Below are 24423 nucleotides of genomic sequence, written 5' to 3'. Positions count from 1 at the left end.
GTAAGCATAGACTGTAGGAAATTGTTTCACAGAAAAAATACAACCTGCTGAAAGCAAACTGGAGGGACCTGCTGCACTGCTGGTTTTACAATAAATTAGATGTTCGATGGCAAATGCATCCGCTCTTCTTTAGAGGTCTCCTATTCTCACCACAAGGTTCTACCAGATATTTTCAACAAATATCTAACCAAATTGTATGTTTTCCTCATACTGTATTTTTTCCCCAAATCCAAACATATTAAGACTATAGAAGATATCAACCGAATCATATAACCAGACTTGGATAGAAAGCATCATTTAAGGAACGTCTACAGACTACTGCATAAACCATGAGGTTACCATCAGCCTTTAATGTTTATAATAGTAAATAGCCAGGATGCAGTTATACAATTATTTTATATGAATGTAGTATTTAGGCAACAGGTAATATTTGATATCTTTTTTAATTCAACCATTATACACGTTTTATTTGCAAGGAAAGGGATATATTGCTCCCCCACCTTATAATCTGCAGCATTGTTTCATTTGGAAACTGCATTCCTCCAGTCGTATGCCGCAGTTTTGACAAAGGTCTTCTGGGTTGAGGAATAATAGAGGCTTAAACTCTTCCAAAAGTAGCAAAAATAAATAACTCCCACTACATATAAGAAGTAACTTTAAAGGAAAGATATGCATAGCGCCAGTAAAGACAAACCTATGTTTTTGTTTTTTTACACACACTGATGACATTTTAGACCCATTTTAATCCATTCCCACCACTTTTAAATAATCTCCGTCATCAACAAAACAAACAAAATGTTTAACGTGTTTAAACCTTTACTTTATCTCACACTGACAACAAAAAAACAAAACAAAACGCTTTGTATAAAAGCGTCTGCTAAATACATAAACATGGATTTCCTTAGCTGAAACTATAAATTTTAAATGTAAAGAAATTAGTGAAACAAGACATTGGACCCTCCATTAAAGAGAAAATCGACCGTATGAACAAAACGAAAGGACTCAACACAATTACTTCTCTCTAAGAAACTGAATACTATCAGTTTTCTTCATCAAATCAAGTACCTTTTGCATTTTTATGTTATGCTAACAAAGCTGAAAGTATTTCAACAGAAAAGTTAAGAACTACTGATACTCTGAGCATCAAATTAATGTGGAAAAGTTAAATCTTAAAGTTGTAGAATAAAGCCATCAGTTTAGATCAAAAGAAAATATCCCACGTTCTGTTTGTGTAACTTAAATTGTCAATAATTATTTGCACATGTAAGGAACAAAATTAGTCTATATTTGCAACTCTTGTCAAATATAAAACCTAAACCCAAGAAGGCACGAATACTTAAGAAACACAGAACAGTTTAAGACAAAAAAAATAATTAAGGATCTCAATTTTCCAGCTCAGAGATATCGATACCATCATGGCTCATTCCAGTGATAGGTAAAGCTTTAATGTTTTCACATAATAGGAAAGTAATCTGAAGTCTAAGCTTCTCAGTCAGAGAGGGAAGCTTCCACATCTTGAGCTGACGTTAGCTGAGGTGTCTGTTGAAGTCTTTGATTATGTTTCTGAGAAAGAAGAAAAAGGGAGAATAAGAGACCAATTATGAATTGATATTATGAACAGTGTGAATCCAAGGACATGTTTGTTTGTACCAGCAGGTTGTCATAATGTTTCTGGCTGCTGCAGTGGACTTCCATGGCAGTGGTCTCATTAAAGTAAAAGATGGAGCACAAATTACAGTAAAATCCGGACTTTGGAACCACATATTCCTGACCTGGAGAGAAGGAAAAAAAAACCTGTATGAAAGGGTGTACATTTTGGTTTGGCGTCTTAGTTTTTAATGGCTTTTTTTTTTTTTTTTGTAAAATCTGTGCGTTTCTCACCACAAGGGCCTGTGGAATTAGAAGGCGTCAGATGGAGGTCCACAGGGACACCTGGAGACTGAGAACGTGAACGCTTGGCTTCAGGTCCAGAAACCTCCTGCTTCCGTTTATCCCCGACTAAAAAAAGAAAAAGAGAATGAAGACATCGCACCATTTTAAATAATTTTCTATAAAATTTATATCTAATTAGTAATATGTATTTGTTATTAACTGGGTATACCAGGTAGCTGCAGATTAACTCTACAGGGATTAAAGTATCCCAGCTCATAGAGATTTCCTGTTGGTTAAAAAAAAAATAAAAATAACTAGAAAATAAATTGACGGAAAATAAATAAAAAAGACAATCGAGATCCCTCTTGCGTTTGACAGCCAATGGTAGCAAAGGAGCGCTCTGAAACTAACAGTATTAGCCAATCAGAAGAAGAAGGGGGCGGGTCTTAGGAAAGCGTGTCCCTCCTCTCGTTTCTTGCTCAAATCGCCAGATTGTGGTGCAGTGCTGATGTTCTACACTGAAAGTCACCTTGCGCCATTTACGGCTCCATTCAATGTAGAGACGTGTAAAAAGTCAAAGAAATTAAATAAACGAAATTTTGTGTTTGGAGAGAAGGAAGATGGAGTGAACAGAATTAAATGGAGTGGTCACAATGCAGTGAACTATGGAGAAGATGCCACAACCATAAAGATGAAGGTCTCAAAATAAATGGCACAGAGCATGGCTTGAAAATACACACACACAAACATAAATATATTTTTTATACCTTGTATTATAATAGTTCTGTTACTGTCTAGCAATGTGTGGATCCTTATTGATCCTCTATAGATATATTTCTGAGTAAAACCTCTTAAAGGAATAGTACACCCAAAACATGATTAGCCTTCATTTTCTACTCACCCCCATGCTGAACAACACTCTGGAGTACTTTTTTGATATCTCAAATGCATCTGGAGATCTGGGAGGCTTCTTGCTGTCTGCTGACATTCAAATAATGGAGGTCTATGGTGACCGAGACAGAAAGGTCCATAAAAGTCCACAAAAAACGTGTCAATATTCCTCCATACTGCTCGTCCAATGTATTCCAAGTGTCCTGAGTGGGTAGCATCCAGAATTTACTCGAAACGAAGTCATTTAGAATGTTTTTAGAGCATAAACAGTAGTGTATAGGATAGCCTGAAAGCGCGCACATGCGCGTTCACGACGCTACGGAACCCGGCAGACCAAACCAGATGAAAGTGCGCATTCAGCGTCTGCTCTGCCGATAATGCAAGCGTAGAAGAAGAAATGTGCTGTTTACCTGTGCAAAGAAAGAAACAACGAAAGAAAAATGTCTGAGGACTTCAGTGTTGAGGAAGAGCATGAGTTCTTTGCCGAGCTGAATGTGCACTTTCATCTGGTTTGGTCCGCCGCGGTTTCCGTAGTGTCGTGACCTCGCAGGCGCGGGCTTTCAGGCTATCCTATACACTACTGTTTATGCTCTAAAAACATTCTGAATGACTTCGTTTCGAGTAAATTCTGGATGCTACCCACTCACGACACTTGGAATACATTGGACGAGCAGTATGGAGGAATATTGACACGTTTTTTGTGGACTTTTATGGACCTTTCTGTCTCGGGCGTCATAGACCTCCATTATTTGAATGTCAGCAGACAGCAAGAAGCCTCCCAGATCTCCAGATGCATTTGAGATATCAAAAAAGTACTCCAGAGTGTTGTTCAGCATGGGGGTGAGTAGAAAATGAAGGCTAATCATGTTTTGGGTGTACTATTCCTTTAAGTTGTGTCCATGTTATTTTTGAATTATCAAATTAAAGACCTAGTAAATCTGAGTAAATCTAAGTGAATTGTTCGATGTAAGAAAATTGAGAAACTTCTAAGAGTAATACTTTACAGCATGAACGTTTGCGTAATAATAGTAGGAATCTATAGAACCGTACTCTGTGGCGTTTATAAGACAACACAACATATCACAGATATATCACCACTGCAGCATGCAACAATTATATATCACAAATGAATTGTTGGATAATATATATTCTGTTTTATGAACTTGGATTTTTCATGTCAATATAATACTAAGAGTGAGTAGGGAGCAGAAGCTCACCCAGACACTTATGTTACCCAAAAGGTGCACGAGGGAAGAAAAAAAGCACAACTGATGTGGTTATAGAAAGCTTTTCTTATATCATGCAGTCCCTAAAGTTGAGCTTTTTGTGTACCTTTAACACTGGGTCTGCTGTGCTCTTGCTTCACTTCCTCAATTCCTTCTGCTTTCTGTCCATCAGGACCGTCAGTAAGGGGCTGAGGTTCTGCAGAAGCAGCTTCAGAGTGATTTTCCTCATCTATGTTCTGGCTCTCAGGCTGATGGTCACCAGACGGACCAGGCGTGGATTCTTCCACAATCGGGGAGGAATCAAGTGAAGCAGGTGGGAGGGATTTGTTTTCTTCTTCTTGTCTTTGATGTTCTTCCTTCACCCCTTTTCCTCTGGTAGATTTTCTACCTATTAAAACAAAAACAGAAAATGAATCGAGTTTCATATTTTAGGCCCTGATGAAATAATAGCCTTCTATTTTCTGCTACCAGGAGTCTGTCGACTTCTCTTCCTGGGTCGACCTCTTGTTACTGTTTCCTTTTCTTCCTTTTCAACCTCTCCCAGCTCATCGACAGTCACAAAGTTGCCACTTTCCTCTAAAACGAAAGAATAAAAACATTTTCAAGCTCCAGTTCCGACCATGTTCTCGCCTGTACACACCGTTTTGTTCAAAAATGTAACTACGAACAAAATTTAAATTAAGAACAAAGCACAGATTTAAGAAATATTACATTTTACAGCTTAAGATACAACACCAGTAGGCAGTTTTGTCAGCAGGTGGGGTAGCTGTTCTATCATGAGGCAATTAAACCTCACTCCTTCAAATAGACTTAGGTTTAAGTTAGACTTTATTAATAATTAAGATATTATACCAAGCCAGAGCAGCACTAATACAAAACATATTCAACACAAACTTAAACCAAAAGAGTGAAGATAAAGTCTAAAGTGTTTGATAAAGTATGATACAAACCTGTGTTGTCACTTTGTTTGCGTTTAGAAGAGCTTGGAGGTTGTTTTGTTTCCTCATTGTCATCTTTCTTGTCCTCAGTTTGGACCGTTTCTGTTAAAGCTGACAAGGTCTGAAAGGAGACAAGCTGGTGAGATTCGATATGCTATCTGCTAAACTTAATTTGAATTTGCTCGATCTCAACCCCACCTCTGGCGTCACAGAGTCCACTGGCTGGTTTTCCGGACTCTGAGGCAGGGTTTCAACCTGTCCGTCCTCTTCCTCAGCGATCTCATCCAGGGTAACCAGCTCCAGCAGTTCAGCCTCGCTGATCTCCCTGTGCCACGTTGGAGCCTCTGGCAGACCCTCCTCTCCGACCTCATCCTCTCCCACCTCATCCAGAGTCACGAGATCCTGCTTGTCTAAATCCACCTTTTCCAGATCCTCCTGACACTTCTTCTCCGTCTGGTTGCTGGGTTTTCCGCTCCCTCCCCCTCTGCTACTGCTGCGACTTCTTCGCTCCCTAGCTTCTCTTTCCCTGGACCTTTTCTCCTCTCTGTCAGTTTCTCGTTTCCTAGCAGCGGCTTGCCTTTTCATAAGTTCTTTTTCCTCAGCGGCATCATCAGGATAATCTTCCTCCTCTTCGCTAACTTGATCCAGGTTCACAAGAACATTTTCCTTTGATTTTGCCTCATCTCTCTTTGCTGACTTTAACATCTTGTCTGATACTCCAAGGTTTCTATCCGGCTTATTTAAAGGTGGCCTGTCTACTTTCTGAACATCTGCTTTTGATGTAATTCCCTTCTTCTTGGTTTCAGGTTTTTTAACAGATGGATCCTCTTTAACTTCCGATGGTTTGTCGGGTGACTGCAGCAGCGTGTTCTCCTGTCCACCAGTTTGTTCTGATAGTTCTACAGTTGAGCTACCAGACGGTAAGTGATCAGTATTCTTTACCATATCGTCCTTTGTCTCGCTCTCCTTCTGCATGGATGTTTCCGTCATCAGCCCATCTTGGAACTGCTCTTCTTCCAGTGAATCTACAACCTGGTAAATTGGCTCTTCTTCCTCCTCATTTAAAGGTAACCCTACTAATTCCTTAGCTGTGTCCAACTGAGGAACATCTGATTTTGTTGCACTTACAGACTCGTCTAGACGAGTTAGGTCATCCTCAACAGAGTCAAGAATTTTAAATGAATCTTCTTCAACAGTGTTGATCGGTGAGTCACCCTTTTTCAAATCCGCTGTTTGTTGTTTAGTTGCGTTATTGTCTTTCTTCGGTCTTCCTCTCCTTGAGGTTTGTTTCTTGACAATCTCTTCCTTAACAGCACCCAATGTTTTATGAGCAGTGCTCTCTTCACTTTTGTGCCTTGTGTCGCTCATCTTTGTCGGTGTACTTTCCTTCGAAGAAACTCCAACATCTGTTTTCGTAGATTTCTCTGTCTCTTTTTCCTTGGAATCTCTGGCTGGTGTGCGTCTTCTCGGGGTCTTATTGTCCCTTGTTTTGGCATTTTCTTCCACCTTCTTGGTTGCGTTTTCTTTTCTTCCTCTAGTAGATCTTGTTGTCACTGCTTTGTCCTCAGGTCTCTCATCTTCCACAGAGTCTAAAACTGTGAATATTTCCTCTACTTTCTCAGACGTTTTAGGTTCTTCTACCTGAGCTAAGATCTTTTCATCCGTTTTCTTTCCTCTAGCTGACCGTCTCCGACCTGTATTGGTTGAGGCCTCTTGAACAGCATCATCTTCAATAGAGTCCAAAACCTCATAGACCGGCTCCTCCAAATCTTTAACACTCATTTCCTCTTTTTTCGTCTTGCTTGTTTTCGTTGTAGGCTTCTTCGTTGCCTTGTCCAGTTGCTTAGTTGGTTTGTCTTTTTCCTCACTTTTAGATGTTCTGCTCCTTGAGCGACTCTCTCTTGTTCTGTAATCTCCAGATCTGGTTGTTCTTTCTTTATCTGTTCCTTCTTTCTTCTCAGGTTCAGATTCTACAGTGGCTTTTGTTGGAGGATCTTCCGATGAGTCTAAGGCTCGATAAACCTCTTCCTGTAATTTGTCCTCTGATTTAGCCAGTTGGTCAGTGGGATCTACAAGCTTCTGGTCTTTTAAAGTGTCTTTGCTGGCACCGGTTTCAAGAGGCTGGTCTTCATTAGATATCTGACCATCCTCTTTGGAGGTTTCACACACTTTCTCTGATAAAAGGATTCCTTCCTTTGGCTTTAGGGTTGATGCATCACCACCACTATTTGGAGTTGGATTGGTGTCCTCACTTGTTTCTTTATCTCTATCAGATGTAACACTGACTGATGATTCTTGAGGTCTGTGGATTTGTTTAGCCTCATCCCTTTCAGACACCTGCATCACTGTGGGACCTTCATCTCCATCATCAGCTGTAGTTGCCTGCTCTACAGGTGTAATGTCCTGCGGCTTGGTAGACACATCTATTTCCATTTCATGGCTATCATCTAACTGGGCCCTGGCAGTATCAGCCCCTTCCACAACCTCAAGACCACATTGATGAATGGTCTGGTCCTTCTCTGGTCCAGGTATTTGGGTTTTAGTCTTTTTTCCTTGGTCATCCTCCTTGTTTTCCAGATCGAATTTTTCACTGACAGAACCAAGGGTTTGTTTACTATTATTGTTACCTCCCTTTTCCTCTGTTTTTTTCATATTAGTGTCAATCTTCTTACCCTTCGCTTTGCCTTTCTTCATCTCTTTGACAGATTTTTCCTTAGGATCAGTCTTCAGATTCTGGATTTGTAAGGCTTCTCCCTCTGTAAGCTGATTCTTCTCTGATGGTTTTATTTCCGATTGTGACTCAACATTATTTGCAGCACAGTTCTCTGCTGACACCGTGTGGTCAGACTTCGCTACTGAACTCTCTGCAGGTTTTGAATCCTTTTCATGCACCCGATGAGTTTCTACAGATGATTTGATGGCTGCTGCTGATGAACGGGTATTTTGACCTGATGAGGAGGGTTCTGATGATTTGCTAACAATCTTTCTCTTGTTTGACTTAGCTTTCTGACCAGAGGTAGAAGGAGTTTCTACAGATTTGGAACTGGTGGAAGCTTTACAGCTATTAGCAGGTGAAGTTTTGGTTTCAGATTTGTTGGATTCAGAGTTTGTTTGTTTGTTTGCAGACACAGAGCTGGAACTCTGAGATATATTCTCTTTTTCAGACTTGGATGAGGAAGAGGCTGAGTTGGATTCTTTTGAAGACTTTGAGGGTTTTCTAATATCAGAGGACACATTATTTGTCTGACCTTCTGTTTCACTCCAGGTAGTTGGCTCTAATGAAGAGGAGTAACTTTCTACAGCCACTTCATCCATTTCTTCATTAATTTCATCAACAGTCACAAAGTCTGCAAAGTCGAAGGGAAGCTCATCATAAAAATCAGAACTATCATCCACATCTTGGCTTTCATCCTGAATGGAGAAGAAATGATGACAGTTTGACATTTTATTCACAATAAGAGAAAGTCGAGTGTATAATTAAAAAAAGAAAAAAACAACTGATTGTAAGATTTTTTTTTTTTTTTAGTAAAATGATAATCAAAATATTAGGCAGAACGTGAGGAAGATTATATCAGAAGTAGTAAGCGGTGTATTACCTTTGTGAGTGGTGCCCTTTCCTCCTCATCACCTTCAGAGGCAGTTCTTCTGAATGTAGCCCTCTAAAAAGTAAAAGTTTAATTATTTTATCAATTACTTTAGGACTTTTGAACCAAAATTATTTTACGTTTCCTGTTGGGTTGACTAAAAAAGCAGCTTTACAGTTCTGTACTAAGAGAAAGTATTCTAATATGATGCTTTTAACTCAGTGTTTCTTATTAAAGTATAATTCTACTACAGGATTGCCAAATTAGCTGTACGTAAGTAAACTTCTAGATGGAGTTAATAGCCTCACCTCCTTTTCCTCGCTTGTCTTTTTTTTGATAAGTCTGTGTTCTTGAAGTGCTGTGGTGAGGGCCTTAAAAATCTCTTCATCGATATGAGGAAGTTCAGCAGCAACTTCCTCCGATTTGCCAGATTCTGTGACTGACATGGTGGTCGTGGAAGGAGCAGGCGTGGCTTTCTTTGAAGCAGTGCTGACTGGAGTACTTTGTGACCGCCTCTTCTCTGTATTCTTAATGGGCTTTTGAGACGCAGTCGAGAGGGCAACATTCTCCTTTAAGTGTGTTTCAGCCTTTGAGTCTGAAACTGTTGATTCTACTTTGACAGGATGTGATGAGTTGGGTTCGGTAGAGACTACTGGAGATGGAGAAACTGAGGCGGGGGTTTGCAGCGTAGGTTGTTCATCATTAGCAGAATATTCTGAAGGAGGCTGTAAAGAAAACAGGAAGCTAACATAAACAATCCAAAGATACAAAGGGACAAATTAAACCTTTAAAGTAACTAAAGCTGTCTAAAATTTATTGTTAAGAAAACCTATTAAGGTTTACCATGAACACATATGGTGAAAGAGTCCAGATCAGCTTTACGTCATACTTAAATATGTCCATTTTATCCAAGTAGAAAGGCTATTGAACCATTTAGAGCCATGAGGCTATTATTTTGGTATTAAAACCTTACCTGTTTCACAAACACTGTAACTTTTGAAATAGGTTCAGATGTCCTTTAATATTTGTGCTTTTATTTACATATGTTGCTAATAAAACCACCTGATCAGGGTCTACTGGTGACTAACTGTAACGCATCCATCCATTTTATAAATGGTGCATCGTCTCTAGCTAAATAAATATCCAATTAGTCATACTGGCAAATAATTTCACTATAAGCATTAAAGTTGACATTAATGATCATGTACAAAATGGGACCTATGATTTTTAAAATAAAACAAATGCAAACAAAGGTTGGGTGTTCCCTTCCATGTGTTTCGTAAACACAGTCCTAAAACGTGAAATAAAACACCTACCATTGACAAAGCGCCAGTTTCCATCGGTGTGCATTCTGCAAATTAAGTTATTTATCAAAATATTAAATACAGTTCAAATTACATAATGATCAAATGTAGGAGTTATTTCATAGGGATCCTACTTATTTCTTCTAGCGGCTCCTGCTTTTCCATCTTCACCACGACTGTTGGGGAGGAAACGTCGGCTTCTGTTTCTGCTGCATCTGCAGGGTTTGCTTCAGCAGGTCTGGGTTCATCAGACTTCACAGCCTGATTGTTGCACACAGGTTCTGGTTCTGGACGGCTTTCTGCATCTGTTAAAGAATTTAGAAAATAAAATTAAGTCAAACAATGATGTTTTTACACCATACTGCTAATAATTAAGGAAAAAAAACACCCAAATTAATATTCAGGAACATGTTTAACCTTTTTTTAACCTTCCGAATGTTTTCCTCTGTCTACCTGCTTGTTTGGTCGAATAAAGCAAAGCTTAGATCCACATCAAATAGATCCAATAGAACCATTCATTTACAGATATTTTATGTAAATAATTCATTTTCTAAATTATCTTTATTCAAGCAGAAATGCTAGAAAAATAGAATTATTGAATATTTAACCGTATTATTATTTTGTTTTCTTTTTCTACAAAAACTAAGGGTTGCAAAGAACTGTTTTGGGGTTTCCTAGAAATGCTTTTTTTGATTAGCAATTAAAAGGAGATTTGCTAAAGAAAGCTAAATCAAAACAATACAAAAACAAACATTAAACCATTTGTAATTCATTCAGTCCTTCGCAATTTAATCATCCAGGTAAAAAATAAATAAATTAATAAAAGTTTAGTAAGTCTTCTAAATGGGTTCCCCTTTGTTGGAATAGTTTGTCGCTTTTCCAAGTAAAAATGAACCAGTTGAAGCACCGCGCAAAATGTACGGCTTCTAAGGATGAATTTACTTCTAACTCCTCAGTATGAAGAGGATTCTTGGAGAAGAGATGTAACTTTTTAACACATAAAACCCATCCAAAAGACTTTCTAAACCTTATTAGATAAAAGTACATATATGTCCTTTTTTAACAATCCCATCTTTGTGTCACTGGGGGCACATTTAGAATAAAATTAGAAGAAATCTTTAAAGTAACCGTTTAGAATCTACCCACCCGTCTCTAACATGGCCTCCTGCTTTGTCTCCATCCTGTCTGATGACTCCTGTTGCTCAGTTTTTGTCTCTATCTTCTCTGTGGGGATCTCCGACTCCTGGACCTGAGGCGGGTCCTCCACAGCCATTTCTTCAACTTTAATTGAAGTTTGAGGCACCTCAGGTGGATCAGTTTCAGTTGGAGACATGGAGGGTGGGCTTTTAACGCCAGCTACTGGTTGACACTCTGTTGGTTTTTGCAAAGCTTCTGAAACTTGGTCTTTGGACTCGGCAGAACTAATAACCTCCAATTGCTCTGCTGGTTCAGTTTTATCAGGTTCAACATTTTCAATTTGTATTCTTTCCGGTTCCCCTTTTTCACACTCTTCTGGCTGCTCCTGTTTAGAAGCTCCTTCTGTGTCCACAGTTTTGGTGATGTTCTCTGGAACTGAGATTTGTTCTTCACCTTCTGCTACGGCATCAACAGGCGGTTGTTCAGAAGCTGTAGATTCAGGTACCGACTCCTTTTCAGTCAGGGTGTCTGGTTGGGTTCCAGCTTCCTCAATGTTTGGTGTTGGTTCTGCTTCAGGAGCTGCATCCATAGGCTCAGCAGCTATGTTCTCCTCTTGAGTTTTTTCAGCAGTTTTATCCGACTCCTCCGCGATTTCAGCTGCTTTGCTCGGTGCAGCTGCAGGTTTCGCTGCATCACTTTCAGGTTTTGTCGTTATTTTGTCTTTAGGATCATCAGATTGGGGTACATTTACTGGACGTTGGGGTTTTTGCACCGCTGGGCCCTTCTTTTTAACTTGAACAGACGTCCCAGCATTTTTTCCACCTGTGTTGGATTTTACCTGCTTGGGGGCGACACCCTTCCCTGTAGTGAGAGGTTGTCCTGTTGTGAGGTTTGTAGCCCCAGATGATTTAGGTGTTTGAACTTTTTTAGTCAGGGGGGATTTTTCAGCCGGGGATTTTTCAGCCGGGGATTTTGCAGCGAGTTCTGGAGACTCTCTGAAGAAGACATTTGTGGATTTTGGAAGAAAGAAAGAAAAGCTTAAATAAGAAGGATGTTCCTTTTTTTCAAGCTCAATTAACAGATCACAAGCCTTTTTATGATGTAATATCAGGTTTAAGAATCTGGGTGTGCATTAGAGACTGAAATTTTTTCGGGAATCCTGAGATGGGAGTCAGTATTAGTAATGATCACGTGATTGGGACGGTACAGGATTAAACATTAACGGGAGCAGATGGGAGCGGGAGCAAGGATCGATGCCAAAAAATAAAATAGAAAGAAATTGGCGCCGCCAATTTTTAGTTTTTTTCCTTGAAGCCTATACTATAATGCGAGTCAAAAAAAGCTACACGACCCAAAAACCAACAGTGCTTCCGCTCTGAGTTTTTCACCCGCGCTCAAAAACAACAATGGAGGGACCAACAGTTACTACAGTTAGAAACAGGAACTTAACTGACCCTTCATAGAAATTCAGATTCAATGTTTTGGCAGAAATCTTATTGAAGACAACAAGAATGGGAGTGGTGCAGGAGCTGGAGTCATTCTGAATGGGAGCGGGATGGGAGTGGGAGTAATTTCACCAGGAGTGGGACGGAACAGGATTTAGATTTCTACTCTCGCCCGGGATTGGGACGGGACACATTTTTTTTCTGTGGGAGTGGGACGGGGCAGGAGTGAAAATCCACTCCTGTGTCAGTCTCTAGTGTGCATTAGGTTATCTATAGCATTAATATTTAGACAAGCAATGACAATCCTTCTGGCAACAACTAACAATTGAAACAATGAACAAATGCTTTGATTAAATACGAACATTTCCAAGTGTCCTAGACTCCCCTTTTCAATAGGATTGCTCTTATTATTCAAGAAATAGCTTCCTTTCTCTGTCCCATCACATCTGAAAGGTCCTCAAAAGGGTGAGATCTAGCGACTATGGACCATATGTGAGATGATCTGGCTCTCTTTAATGGAGCAGTAACCTTCAGGAGGTAGCATCAAACAGCACTGCAGTCAGAAGGGGATCAACATATCTAGCAACAATACTTAGCAGGATGTTAAATTTGAACTGCACTATTTGCACTTTAGGGAAGCTCATTATGAGAATATATCTTAATCTATTAAACCATCAGGAGCTCTAAATCTTTTATCAACTAGGTTGGATCTAGGGCTGAAACAATTCATCGGATGAATCAATTACAGAAATAATCGTTAATGATTGATTAATCATTAACTGGAGTATAGAGACATACCTTTAGCTGACAGCAGAGTTGTAAAAATTTAGAAACATTTGCATTTAAGATGAAAAGTGTTTCATCTGTAAATATGCTCTATCCAGACCCCTCGGGTGGAAGTTTTAGTTTCACCTGGTTTGATTCTGTAAAAAAAAATGTTCTTTAAGGAACCTTTTGCTTTCTGATTATTACTCAACTGTATAGAAAAAAAAAAGAATTTAAAAAAGATAAACAGATTAATTGATTAGCAAAATGATCATTAGTTGCAGCTCTAGTTGGATTCATGTTTTTTTCTCTCTAACAAAATTCTGAGTTTTGAAGCTAAAATTGAGTTTGTAGAACAAGTAGATTCAGCAATCCCTGTTAGCGGAACTGAGTCAACCACAGCATCAATCCTCAGAGGATAATGGGGATAGAAACCAGTGTGGTCTAAGCTTCTGTAGCTCATCTCTGGATGGTGCTTTAACTATAACTTTAAGCTACTCTGGTTTCCTTATTAGCTCCTAAATCCGCTGCTCATTGGATACTTTCTCATTTGTAAACCCGAGAAAGGTTTACAGTTCAATCGCTAGTAATACTCAGACTGGGCCATGTTTGGATGCCTGAATTTCTGCCACATGATGCACTTAGTGGCTTTTCTAGCTAACAAATAACTAATATATTTTATTAGTATATGTTCCCCAAACATAAAAGAGGGTATCCAAGTAGGGCGGCAACAACGAATCGATAAAATCGATAAAAATCGACTTTTAAAAACGTTTGCAACGAATTTCATCATCGATTAGTTGTGTCGCGCGATTAATGCGTCATCCGCCTTGACTGAAACGGGGGAAGAAAAAAAAAATACGGCAGAGCAAGCCAGCGCCGCAGGTGCAGTGTTGCCAACTCAGCGACTTTGTCGCTATATTTAGCGACTTTTCAGACCCCTCCAGCGACTATTTTTCAAAAAAGCGACTGCCGACTTTTTACGGTGTCACTGGCGGCTTTTGGAGACTCTTACGTGAAAGCACGCTGCTGCCGTGGGGCGCCTCCCCCATCCTAACCCCGTTCTCCCGCAGCAGTCCCTCTCAGCGCTGCAGTCAGAGCCGCAGGATGTTTACCCTCAGCGTCCAGACTGCAAATGAAGCGCGCATGCTCCGGGATTGACGGCGCAAATTGATCACAATAATTAAAATATATAAATAAAAAAAATAAACATTAATGGACAGAAAAAAGTAACTCTATATATTGTACAGTAATATGTCAATTATATGTCACATTCCCATGTAAATATCTGTCTTTGGAGGATGTGTTTTTTGTAGCACCCCTAGTTCTCTCATTTTTATTCCAAATACAATTTATAATTTGAATCACAGGGCTATTTTTATCTCTATGGTTCAGTATTTTCTCAAGTAGCAACTTTAACTGCTATACTTTCCTGTCTTAAAAGGCAGAACTCTTCTAGTCTAAAAAAAAACCTCATTTGAAATGGGGGGACCTATTGTTTGAACCCCTTAGGGGCTTTTAAAAACAAAAATGTCTTTTTTGCACTTTATGAAACAAAGTAGTCTATATTTTGTGGATGTACAGCTACATTTCTCATGTAAGTTTGGGTAGTTTTAACAAACATTTATTTTTCATATTACACCAGTACAGTTAATGAGCAACCTGTACTTGTGTGCTTGTTTGTTCTGTCTAAAATGTTTATTTTGGAAAAAAGTTAATATAAAAAATATTTTTTGTCCGATTCATCGATTAATTGAAAAAAATTATCGGCCGATTAATCGATTTGTAAAATAATCGTTAGTTGCAGCCCTATATCCAAGCACTTTACTGTAGTCCAGCTGATGTTCACTTATATTTCAGCAAATTTTAAGCAATTCTTGATTTTGATACTTAAAAATTAACTCAATTAGTGTAAATCAACAATCCAACCTATAAACTAGCCTTCAAACTTTACAATAGTTTCCCAAAAGTAATACTGCAAGCAATGCCTTACTTCTGGGAAGCCGGTTTCTGCTCCTTCTTCGTTGGAGGCTTCTTGGTGGCAGCAGTCTATAAACAAAGCAAATGCATTATGATCCAATGTTATAATCCACTGTGTGAAGTCAGTGTAGATAAAAAGCAACTTACCGGGTTGTTTTCAACAAAGACGGGCAATCCCTTCACTTTGAAGCTTTTTAAGCTCCTCAGTTTATCGGCGTCTTCCTTCTTCTCAAAATGCACGATGGCCTACATTTACAAACAGAAATAAAAAAGAAATCAAGCCCACCTGCTTAATTATCATCACTTATTTATGTATATCTGACCAAAACATGCAAAAGGAAAAGAAGACCGTTAACATACTTCTAGTGTGGATCTGAATAAAACCAAGTCCTTGACTTTTCCAAATTTCTCCAAGCTTTCCATGATGATACTGTAGGAAAGTGAGGAATAAACACTAGACAGCCTCACTTTGTCCAGAGGTAAGGGTAAGGGCTGAAGAAATGGACATGAAAAGATTAAAACACAGGAAGATCTGTTTGTTGGTCTTTTTAACAGATTAAATGGGCTTATGGAGTTAAACCAACCAGTTTTGGTGAAGTGGTTATCTCGCTCTTTGGACAGCTGGATGAGGCTTTAGCTGATTTAGAGGAAGGAGTATTCTTTTCCGTCTTTGAAGAGGAGGATGACTTCATCTTAGCCAGCTCAGCCAGCAATGCGGGGGCCAGAGTTTTAACCATGGCTTCCAGGTCTGATTTTCTGGACAGAGACTGAACAGCTAGAAGAACAATGAGATTTTCTAATTAACTAGAGCGATTACTCGTTTAGTACAAATTGAAGGGAAAAAACGTTGGACATTCTTCAAACCTGTTGTTTCCAGAAGCCTCTTAGCCAGGATGTCTGCGCTGCTGGACCTCTTACGGTGAGGTTCTGATCTCTCTGGAGGTGACCGCCTCTCATGGCTTCGCCTCTCCTCACTTCGCCTCTCCTCACTTCTCCTCGCTGAGGACCGCCTGGCCTCCCTCCTCCTGGGCGGGGACCGTCTCTCATAGCTCCTTGAACGCGAGCGCTGACGAGACGAGGTGGGGCGTTCATAGGACCGAGAGCGGGACCTGAAGGCAAACATCAATCGTAACTAGATAAGGTAAAACTGTTGTTGCATTTACCCCAATAAAAAATTAAAGTTGTATTTTTTTTAAAGACCTGCGAGAGTGTCTGGAGGCGTAAGGCGATTTGCTACTTCTTCTCTCTCTTTGCCCTTCTGAGGTGTAACGGCGCTGTGGGCTACGGGATCGAGAACGGCTGATGCGTTTCTGCCTTCTACTCTCTGCTCCGTAGCGGCGGTGTGGACTGCGCGATCGTGAGCGGCTAACCCGCTTTTCCCTTTTATCTTCCGATCCACGCTGGCGCTGAGGGCTGTGCGAATGGGAACCGGTATCAGGCGTGGACTTCTGCTGGCGGTTCTGCAACTTCTGGCCGACGGATGTGGGCGAGGGTTGGGTACCTTTATCTGAAGGACTACAGAGAATCATAGCAAGGAAAATAAGGTTAAAAATAGAGCTCATAGGGTGACTGAATCATAACTGGATATAATCCAGCAGCAAAACCCAGAGGTACCTCAACGAAACTAGTGGATTCCCATCCCAATCAGGGTATCTGGAAAGAAAACACAACCAATTACTAATTAAAACCAAAACAAACCCTGTTTTCTAATGTTTGTCTGTCACATAGAAGCAATTTAAAAATCTGATGTAGGTTTAGGGAAATGGTTTCACTCTATTCCTTTAAGAGGAGATCATACGTTTAATTTGTACCTTTATTATTCACCACCTTTGATTTATTGTTTTACTTCCTGTTTTATATTTATTTCTGTTAAATTAAACACATTATGTTTAGATGTACAACAAAAACTAAGCATGTTACATGAGCAGCATATTAACAATGAAGGTCTCCTTAACTTTGACTAAGATTAGACACTAGTTACTTTTAAGAAAGTTACTGAAGTTTAAAGTTCATTAGTGAAACATTATATAAACGAAAACCATTTCAAACTTATTAAAGTAGTGCTGGTTAAGCTATGGTGATTTGTTTAGAGCCAGATCTTGTAGTTATCAGGCTCTTCCCCTGTGGAACCAACTTTTAGTGTGTGAGGCGAACATCCTGTCTACTTTTAAGGCAAGGCTTAAAACTTTCCTTTTTGATAAAGCTTATAGTTAGAATGGCTCAGGTTATCTAGATCGACCTCTATAGTTATGCTGCTATAGGCTTAGACTGCAGGAGGACCTAGGGACCCCTATTTCATCATTCTATCTCTATTCTCCTACTCTGCAAAATGTGTTAGTTCAATCTCTTAACGCAACTCTCTCTCTGCTTTTTCTCATCATAGTAGCATCATCTGGCCGGTTTCTGTTTGGCTGTGACTCCATCCTGGAGAGAAATATCAGCTGTGCTGCTGACATCAACACCGTTGTTTATAGATGTCAGAGCTTGACCTGTTTTTTAGTGTAGTCCTGTTTCTCTGACTGTCACTAACTGGATGTGCTCTCTTCATCCTCGGACATTAGAGCTGGCTTGAAGTTTGTCTGCCTGGCTGTGTGTTTCCTGGAAGTTGAGTCTTGTGCAGCTAGTTGACAGTTGCCTTTTGTATCTCTGCTTCTTTTTCTAGGTCTGCTTCTGTGTCTTTGAACCCCAGTAAACGTTGGCAGATGGCCGCTCACACTGAGCCTGGTTCTGCTGGAGGTTTTTTCCTGTTTAAAGGGAGTTTTTCCTCTCCACTGTCGCTACAAGTATGCTTAGTCTGAGGAATTGCCTTCGGGTCAATGAGTCGATGCAATCAGCTGTTTGTTTTCTTAGATAGAGAACTTTGAATCAATTTGACTGTATAATCTGGTTGAATTGTCTTTGTAAAGTGCCTTTGTTGTGAATTGGCGCTATATAAATAAACTGAATTGAAATTAATTTAGATGTTTGTCTCCGATTAGGAAAAATTATTCTCACTTGGATATTTCTAAGAAAGGATGGTCATTTATACCTTATAGGCTACAGCAAATTATTTAACAAACACATGGTAAGATTATGCAAATGTAAACTCGGTAAACTGATAAATTAAATGTCTATTTTTATGCATTCACTTTTGGGTAAGAATTTGTCTTATCTACTTTATAACTGAACTGTTTGTTTTTTGGGATGTAATTTTTAGAAATCCAGAGGTGAGCAAACCCAGTCTACAAAACACCACACATTTATGATGCAGCTGGTGTTTAAAACATGGATTCCTAAGTAAACAATGAGGTGGAAGCCAAGTTAAACCAAAACTCACCGCCCTCTCAGCAGTCTGCAGCTCTCCAGATGAAGGCTGGTGTTCTGGTGGGAGAGCCAGTCCTGATCAGAACAACAAACAGGGCTATTAAAAAACATGCTCTTCAAATTTTCCTAATTCCTCAGACAACCACAAAAAAATAAAAATAAATCATGTGTGTGTGTATATATATATATATATATATATATATATATATATATATATATATATATATATATATATATGTACACACACACACAAATAGCCAATTTTAAGGCATTTTTCTGAACACAAATAAATATATCATTAAAGCTGAAATAAAATGTTTATGACAAAGAGGGTTTTTTACAGGATTGATACAAAAAATAATGTTTAAGAAGGTTCCAGCGTCGAGCTCTTCAGTCTTTGTGGTGTTGAAAAAAATCTGAGGTCTTTCCTGAATGCCGATAGGAATGTAGCAAGGTCCAGAACAAGGAAGGTAGAAAATCCAACAGAAAAATCAAACTTGATTCTATCTGAGGAAGCTTTCAATTTAAAAAAAAAAGGTACATCATGAAAACTGTAAAACAACAACAGAAATTCTGTGTACCTTCCTCAGTTAAAATCATTTCATAAAAAAAAAAAAAAAAACTATGTCTCCAACAGGTCCTATAAAAAAATAAATATGTTGGGGAGGGGATGGGGTTAGCATCTCATCATGTCCGGTCGATCCTTTATTTCTGCAGTGGCCCGCCTCGTTCTTTAAAACGTCCAATAATATTCTTATTACCCGAATATTCAAGAGATATCGCATACAACGGTCATCACACTTAAATACCTTTACCAATTTAATACAACACATTTACTGACTAGTTTCAGGTCATCACATTTGTAGCAAACCCCCCCAAAAAAATATTGAACTGCAGTTTAGTACATAACCTTTAGTTCTAACATGGCTGTTAGAAACCTGAACAATGATTTCCCAGAGTGGATATTCACAATACCTCATGTTTGATTACAGTCTATGTGAAACAATTAATTAATGTTTGTATGTTTTTAAAACACAAATATGTGAGTTGAATTTATATTGAAAATTAGGACAATTATGTCCAGGACTCACCTTCATACTGGTACATTCTTTCATACAAAGACAACAGGTATGAGGAAATATTCTTGGTGTTGCTGCAGCGTAGTCTTGCATCATGGCCGGCGTTGGGAGGACTTTGGACGGACCAGTCTTCGCTACTGACGTCTGGCCCTTGAAAGCTGGAGCTGGCAAACGCGGCATGGCGTGCATCGCGCCGGGCGCTGGCATCGGTGGGGCGGGGCGAATTGTGATGAGAGCCGACGGGGTCGTATTTGCAGGAGGGACGGCTCTGGGTTGGGTGGGCTGTTGCATTTGTTTAAATGGTGGAAATGGCTGTTGATGCATCTGGGGCTGCTGCTGCTGCTGCAGTGTTGGCGGCGGCGCTCGCTGTTGGGCCAGTTGCTTCGGCTGTTGTGTCTTCTGCATCTGATCAGGCAGTTTGTTCGTCTGCTCAGGGACCTTTAAGCCTTGACCTTGAGTGTTGCTCTGAGTATCATTTCTGTTAATAAGCACGAGGCCAGGCCGCCCAGGGTGAACTCCACGGACTAAATTACAGGCTGTGTTGGATGGCTGGGCTTTGGAAGTAGCTTGGCAGGCCAGTTCTGGTTGTTTCGGAGGAGTTTGAGGGACTTCTGACTTGAGTTGCCTCATCCCAATGTCCTTGTTCAATGCGAAGGATGGGAAGATTGATTTTGAGGTCTGGTTTATTTGGACTTGGATATTTTTAGCCGGTTCACTGCTGGATGGAGCAACAGAGGTTCTCAATGAGTCAACGCTGGAGGAAGAACTCACCAGGCCACGTGACGAGACAGGCGATTGGGTCTTCAGCTCCGTCATCCCTCTTTGAGGTGGCTGTCTGCTACTTTTGAAAGCATCCATGTGTAGCACATTTCCACTCGCACCAGTCCTCGCTGAACTGCCCATAGCTCTTCCGGCCTTGTCTCCGACTGGAGCGGTATATTTGCCAGTGTGTCCATAATCGATAACTTTACTGGGTTTAAGAACCGCGGATGATATCTGATCTGGAGTCAATGCTGGCTCCCTGGAGGTAATCGACTTGTCCGTTTCCCCCTTACTTCTGTTAGACTGAGCTTCACTGTAGGGTTTTGACTGAACTGTAGCTGAGACTCGCTTTTCCTTATTTTGTCGGATCTGCCTTAAGATAAAGGGCAGGTTGTCAGGTGTGATCTGGTCCTCTGGGTATGAGATTAAGCTTTCCAAGTCTTCCTGTTCAAGACCAAAGTGCAGAAGGATGTTGGAAGCCGATTCTGAATTGTACTTGGGGCGAGTACTCTCCAAAGGAGGCGTAGGCTGAGGTGGTGTACCCCTGGCGTATTCACCCAACCCTGGAATGGATGACACATCACGTTTTTCATTACTGGAGGTACTGAACCAACTGTTGCCACTGCCCTGAAAGGTGGAGGAAGCAGGTGAAAATGTGTTTGACAGCTCTTTCTGTGAAGCCCTTTGGCAGATTGGCAACCAGTCCAGACTGCTGCTAGCACTGTCCGCAGTGAAGGAACTCTTCTCCTGAATGGGGGTAGAAGTCAGATATGAGGGCTGGCTTGTGTTTGAGGAACGAAACGTGTCTTTTTGAAGATTGGTAAATTGGGAGTTTTGGTTGGCAGAGTTTTGCTTTGCCTCTTCTCTGGCTCTGCTGATATTCAGGTCCAGACATCTGTCTACGTCTTCGTCCACTGTTATGTTATTCCTCTCAGTCCTGTAGTTCGCTGGCAAAGACATAAGGGATGGCATAGGTCCTCCGGTGGGCCCAAGATTGCTTGAAGAAGGTCCAGAAGAGATGAAGTTTGAACTAGCGCCAAGCTGAGGGAGTCCCCTCTGAGGGTCTCTCTGCATTTGTCCACCGGAAGGTCCATAAGGCCCCTGGGGAGACATCTGGTTACCAGGGGCAAAGGGATTATACCTGGGATGTGACATGGTGTTGGCAATCTTCAGAAGATTGAGGAGATTAATGGCCACAGCAGTGGGCGAAGGTGGTTTTCCAGGTAACCCCTGAGCAGGTGTGTTTGGGTTTGCTGTTAAGGTTGCAGCGCAGCCACCCACAGCGAAAACATTGTTCATCTGCGTAAATGCTAGCTGAGCCTTCAGCTGGGCTAACTGCAAAGAAGCAGCCTGCCTTCCTGTCAGTGACGAGCTCCCAGGAAGCCGGCTGAGAAGTGGGCTCGTTAGGGGCCCTGGAGCAGGACACGGGCCACAATTCTCCAAAAGCAAAGAAAAGCTGAAAAGTTTGAAAGAACAAAGAAAGAGGTTAATGACTGGGGATATTTGGCTTTGCAGCCCAATGACTCCATCACTTGGAAGGCCGCTGTCCATTAGCTTCTGTTCTGTTAGCTACATAGAAACTTGGACAATACATTTTTAAGGTTTTGCGAAAATAGAGAAGCCTCAACATCAAACAAATGGTAGAGAAAACAATCCTGAAGGAGGTCATATGTTGCAGTAAAAAATATATTTGTTTTCTGGGGATCATGTCTGTAGCAGAATACAAAGCAGCAAAAGGCAAAGCTCATCACTACACAAGTAAAGAGTAGAAGGAGGACAAAAAGTTTCATCTTTTCTTAATTCAACACAAAATGCAAAAGCAAACATCCTATGTTTATTTTCCATCGAAGGGGAAACCTAAAACCCACAGGAAATGGATCAAAACGTCCAGGAAGCGGATTTTCAGAGTAAATGCTCAACGTTACAGAAATATACAGACAGCAGGGTTGTCCTTAAAAAGTAAAATACAAATTTAAATTTGTTTCTTTCAATTATATTAAAGCTCATCTAAAAAGAACAAATACATACATTCTTGATCTAAATCAAAAATAGGTCTCCTGAAGCACTAGACATTTTGAGGATATAAATTAAAAGCGGCTCTGAAGTGTGGATGCCCCTCATCGATGCTGATGATGACGTGCCATGTCCACTTCATCTTTAGGAGCTCAGACGTAAAAAAAAAGAAGTTTGTGTGAACTTGGAGAAGTAGGAAAGTGGATTGATGTCCTTTCTTCTTTGGATCGCCACGAGCCGCATTTCGGATGCCATCTTCACCGTTTCTTCTCCATCTCAGCGATGTATCTGCAACTCTGTTTCATTCACTATATGACAACAATGGGCACCCTATGGATAACAGTGCAGGTCAAGGACTCGTAGGAGGGCTACTTTGTCTAGAATTGCTTTATCTCATGTAATGAAATCAATTAAATTAGCAGCAGAAAAACTGCAGCTAGGCAACTCCTCTCACAACCGATTGACGCCGAATGGCACATATTATCAAACAAATTTAAAATATTTGTGAATTAATTTATTCTTTTTATATATATATATATATATATATATATATATAACTAAGCTTTTAATTGTTGTTACTCAAGCCATCCTGTGGGGTAATGGAGTATAAAACAAATCTCACTAAACTAATAGAAGTTGTGTTTACACCAATAGTAACAGCAACAAATAAATACAATTCAAATAAAGTGTCTGTATTGTTGCATTCTTTCACCATTTCGAACACGTTTTGGTAATTTTGTGTATTTATTTATGCTACAAGGATGGGGAGAAGGTTTGGACAGTTTAGGCAGGGGTCAGTGAAGAGTTTGGCGGTTAGATGAAAGAGGAAAACTGATCTGCTGCCATGGTAACCAGTGGCGCAGCATCGAGGGGGTCAGATGAGGGCAGCAAGGAGTTGTAACATGGTTGGTGGGGGAATCCGGGTCTGTATGTTAGTCTCCACTGAATAAAAATACTATAAAACAATATTTACAGCACTAACAAGCGACACTTTGCAACAACAGCGGAGCAAACACCTGCCACGTTTAGAAAAATAATAATAAACCACTGGGAAACACTCGATGCTACGTCGCAACGGAATCAGTTTTTCCCTTTAACCTTATAAACAAATCGATGTTTTTTTCCATCTCCTAATCAAGAGTCATCGTGTTTCGGTGCTAACCTTTGATTCGGCTACTAGGCCTGTACAAGCGGCTCCAGTTCAACGCGGAGCACAACGACTCCCCGTCGTTCAACATATTGTCATCAAAATGAGGTACATACCACTCTTTATTGGAGTACAGTTCCCACTTTTTTACGAACTTAAAACGGGTTCTCTGGTCGATTTATGCGTTCACTTTAGCATCTTCCGTTAGCATTCCCGTCCATAACAGGCAAGCCAACTGCAGCCAAGAGCAAACAGACATGCGCAGTACGAGAAACTTCCGCTTTGGTGGCCTTCAGAATAAAGGCAAAAAAAGGACATGCGCAGTACGAGTAACTTCCAATTTGGTGGCCTTCAGAATAAAATAAAAAAATATTAATGAAGACATTAAATAGAAAAATCAGACAATCTTTTATAGAAAATGGTTTGATAGGGGAATATTACTTGTAATGCAATTACTAAATCCAAATGGTCATTTATTGTCTTATTCTGACTTTATGTCCCTTTTCCAATTTTCTGTTTACCCCTAAAGAATATGCTGTTGTGTTTGGTGGAATTCCCAGTGGGTCATTAAAGCTTTTATCATCTTTACCCACACGTCAAATTTACTCGGTGCAAAGTTTTGATCCAAACTCGAATTTTATTGATTATGATTGTCCTCTTATATTATGTCCTCTTCCAGTGAGGCTAAACCTCTTAGGGGGTATATGGAGCAGGGGCGGTTCGTGAAGCTGCTTGATGCTGATTGGCAAAAATACTAAAAAATGTTGACAGTGGCAAGGAGGTTTTCATCATCATCATGGAGTCGAGAGGGAGAAGTGATCATTCAGTCAGAAGAGCCATCTTGTGCTAAACTCTTGCCATGGTTACTGGAGTTTATTATTTCAGAATACTTCACAACAGCCATTTACATTTAAAATGTAATTTTCCCTTTGGGATCAATAATATTTTTGAGTTGAACTGAATTTTATTTATTATAT

The 24423-nt window shown here is 40.1% G+C and overlaps 1 protein-coding gene across 1 annotated transcript; it reads right to left on the bottom strand.

Annotated features, from left to right (window-relative positions):
• Positions 1 to 356: 356 nt before the first annotated feature.
• On the bottom strand, positions 357 to 23688 carry LOC107095512 (zinc finger protein 638-like). Its single transcript, XM_015391643.1, has 22 exons — positions 23563 to 23688; positions 19537 to 21742; positions 18459 to 18520; positions 16757 to 16795; positions 16343 to 16657; positions 16007 to 16251; positions 15727 to 15917; positions 15503 to 15634; positions 15290 to 15388; positions 15156 to 15211; positions 10962 to 11947; positions 9950 to 10120; positions 9828 to 9862; positions 8820 to 9236; positions 8524 to 8586; positions 5126 to 8338; positions 4940 to 5048; positions 4458 to 4565; positions 4096 to 4377; positions 1882 to 1998; positions 1651 to 1772; positions 357 to 1563 (listed from the first exon to the last, which is right to left on the bottom strand). Exons 2-22 carry the CDS (start codon positions 21583 to 21585, stop codon positions 1489 to 1491), a joined length of 8886 nt encoding a protein of 2961 aa, XP_015247129.1. The 5' UTR covers positions 21586 to 21742; positions 23563 to 23688; the 3' UTR covers positions 357 to 1488.
• Positions 23689 to 24423: the final 735 nt, after the last annotated feature.

This window comes from Cyprinodon variegatus, unplaced genomic scaffold (genome assembly GCF_000732505.1).
Source record: "Cyprinodon variegatus isolate N-32 unplaced genomic scaffold, C_variegatus-1.0 Scaffold553, whole genome shotgun sequence".
In the NCBI taxonomy this organism is placed as follows: Eukaryota; Metazoa; Chordata; class Actinopteri; order Cyprinodontiformes; family Cyprinodontidae; genus Cyprinodon; species Cyprinodon variegatus.
Note: the sequence above shows the minus strand (reverse complement) of the source record. Positions and strands in the feature narration are given on the sequence as shown.

Bases quoted from the DNA above. Each gene is read 5' to 3' on its own strand.
- LOC107095512 (XM_015391643.1), bottom strand. From the start codon at position 21,585: ATGAACAATGTTTTCGCTGTGGGTGGCTGCGCTGCAACCTTAACAGCA. The intron at 15,212-15,289 runs GTAAGTTGCTTT...CTTTGTTTATAG, and splicing joins TCTTTGTTGAAAACAACCCG to ACTGCTGCCACCAAGAAGCC. The intron at 9,863-9,949 runs GTAGGATCCCTA...CTTAATTTGCAG, and splicing joins GGAGCCGCTAGAAGAAATAA to AATGCACACCGATGGAAACT.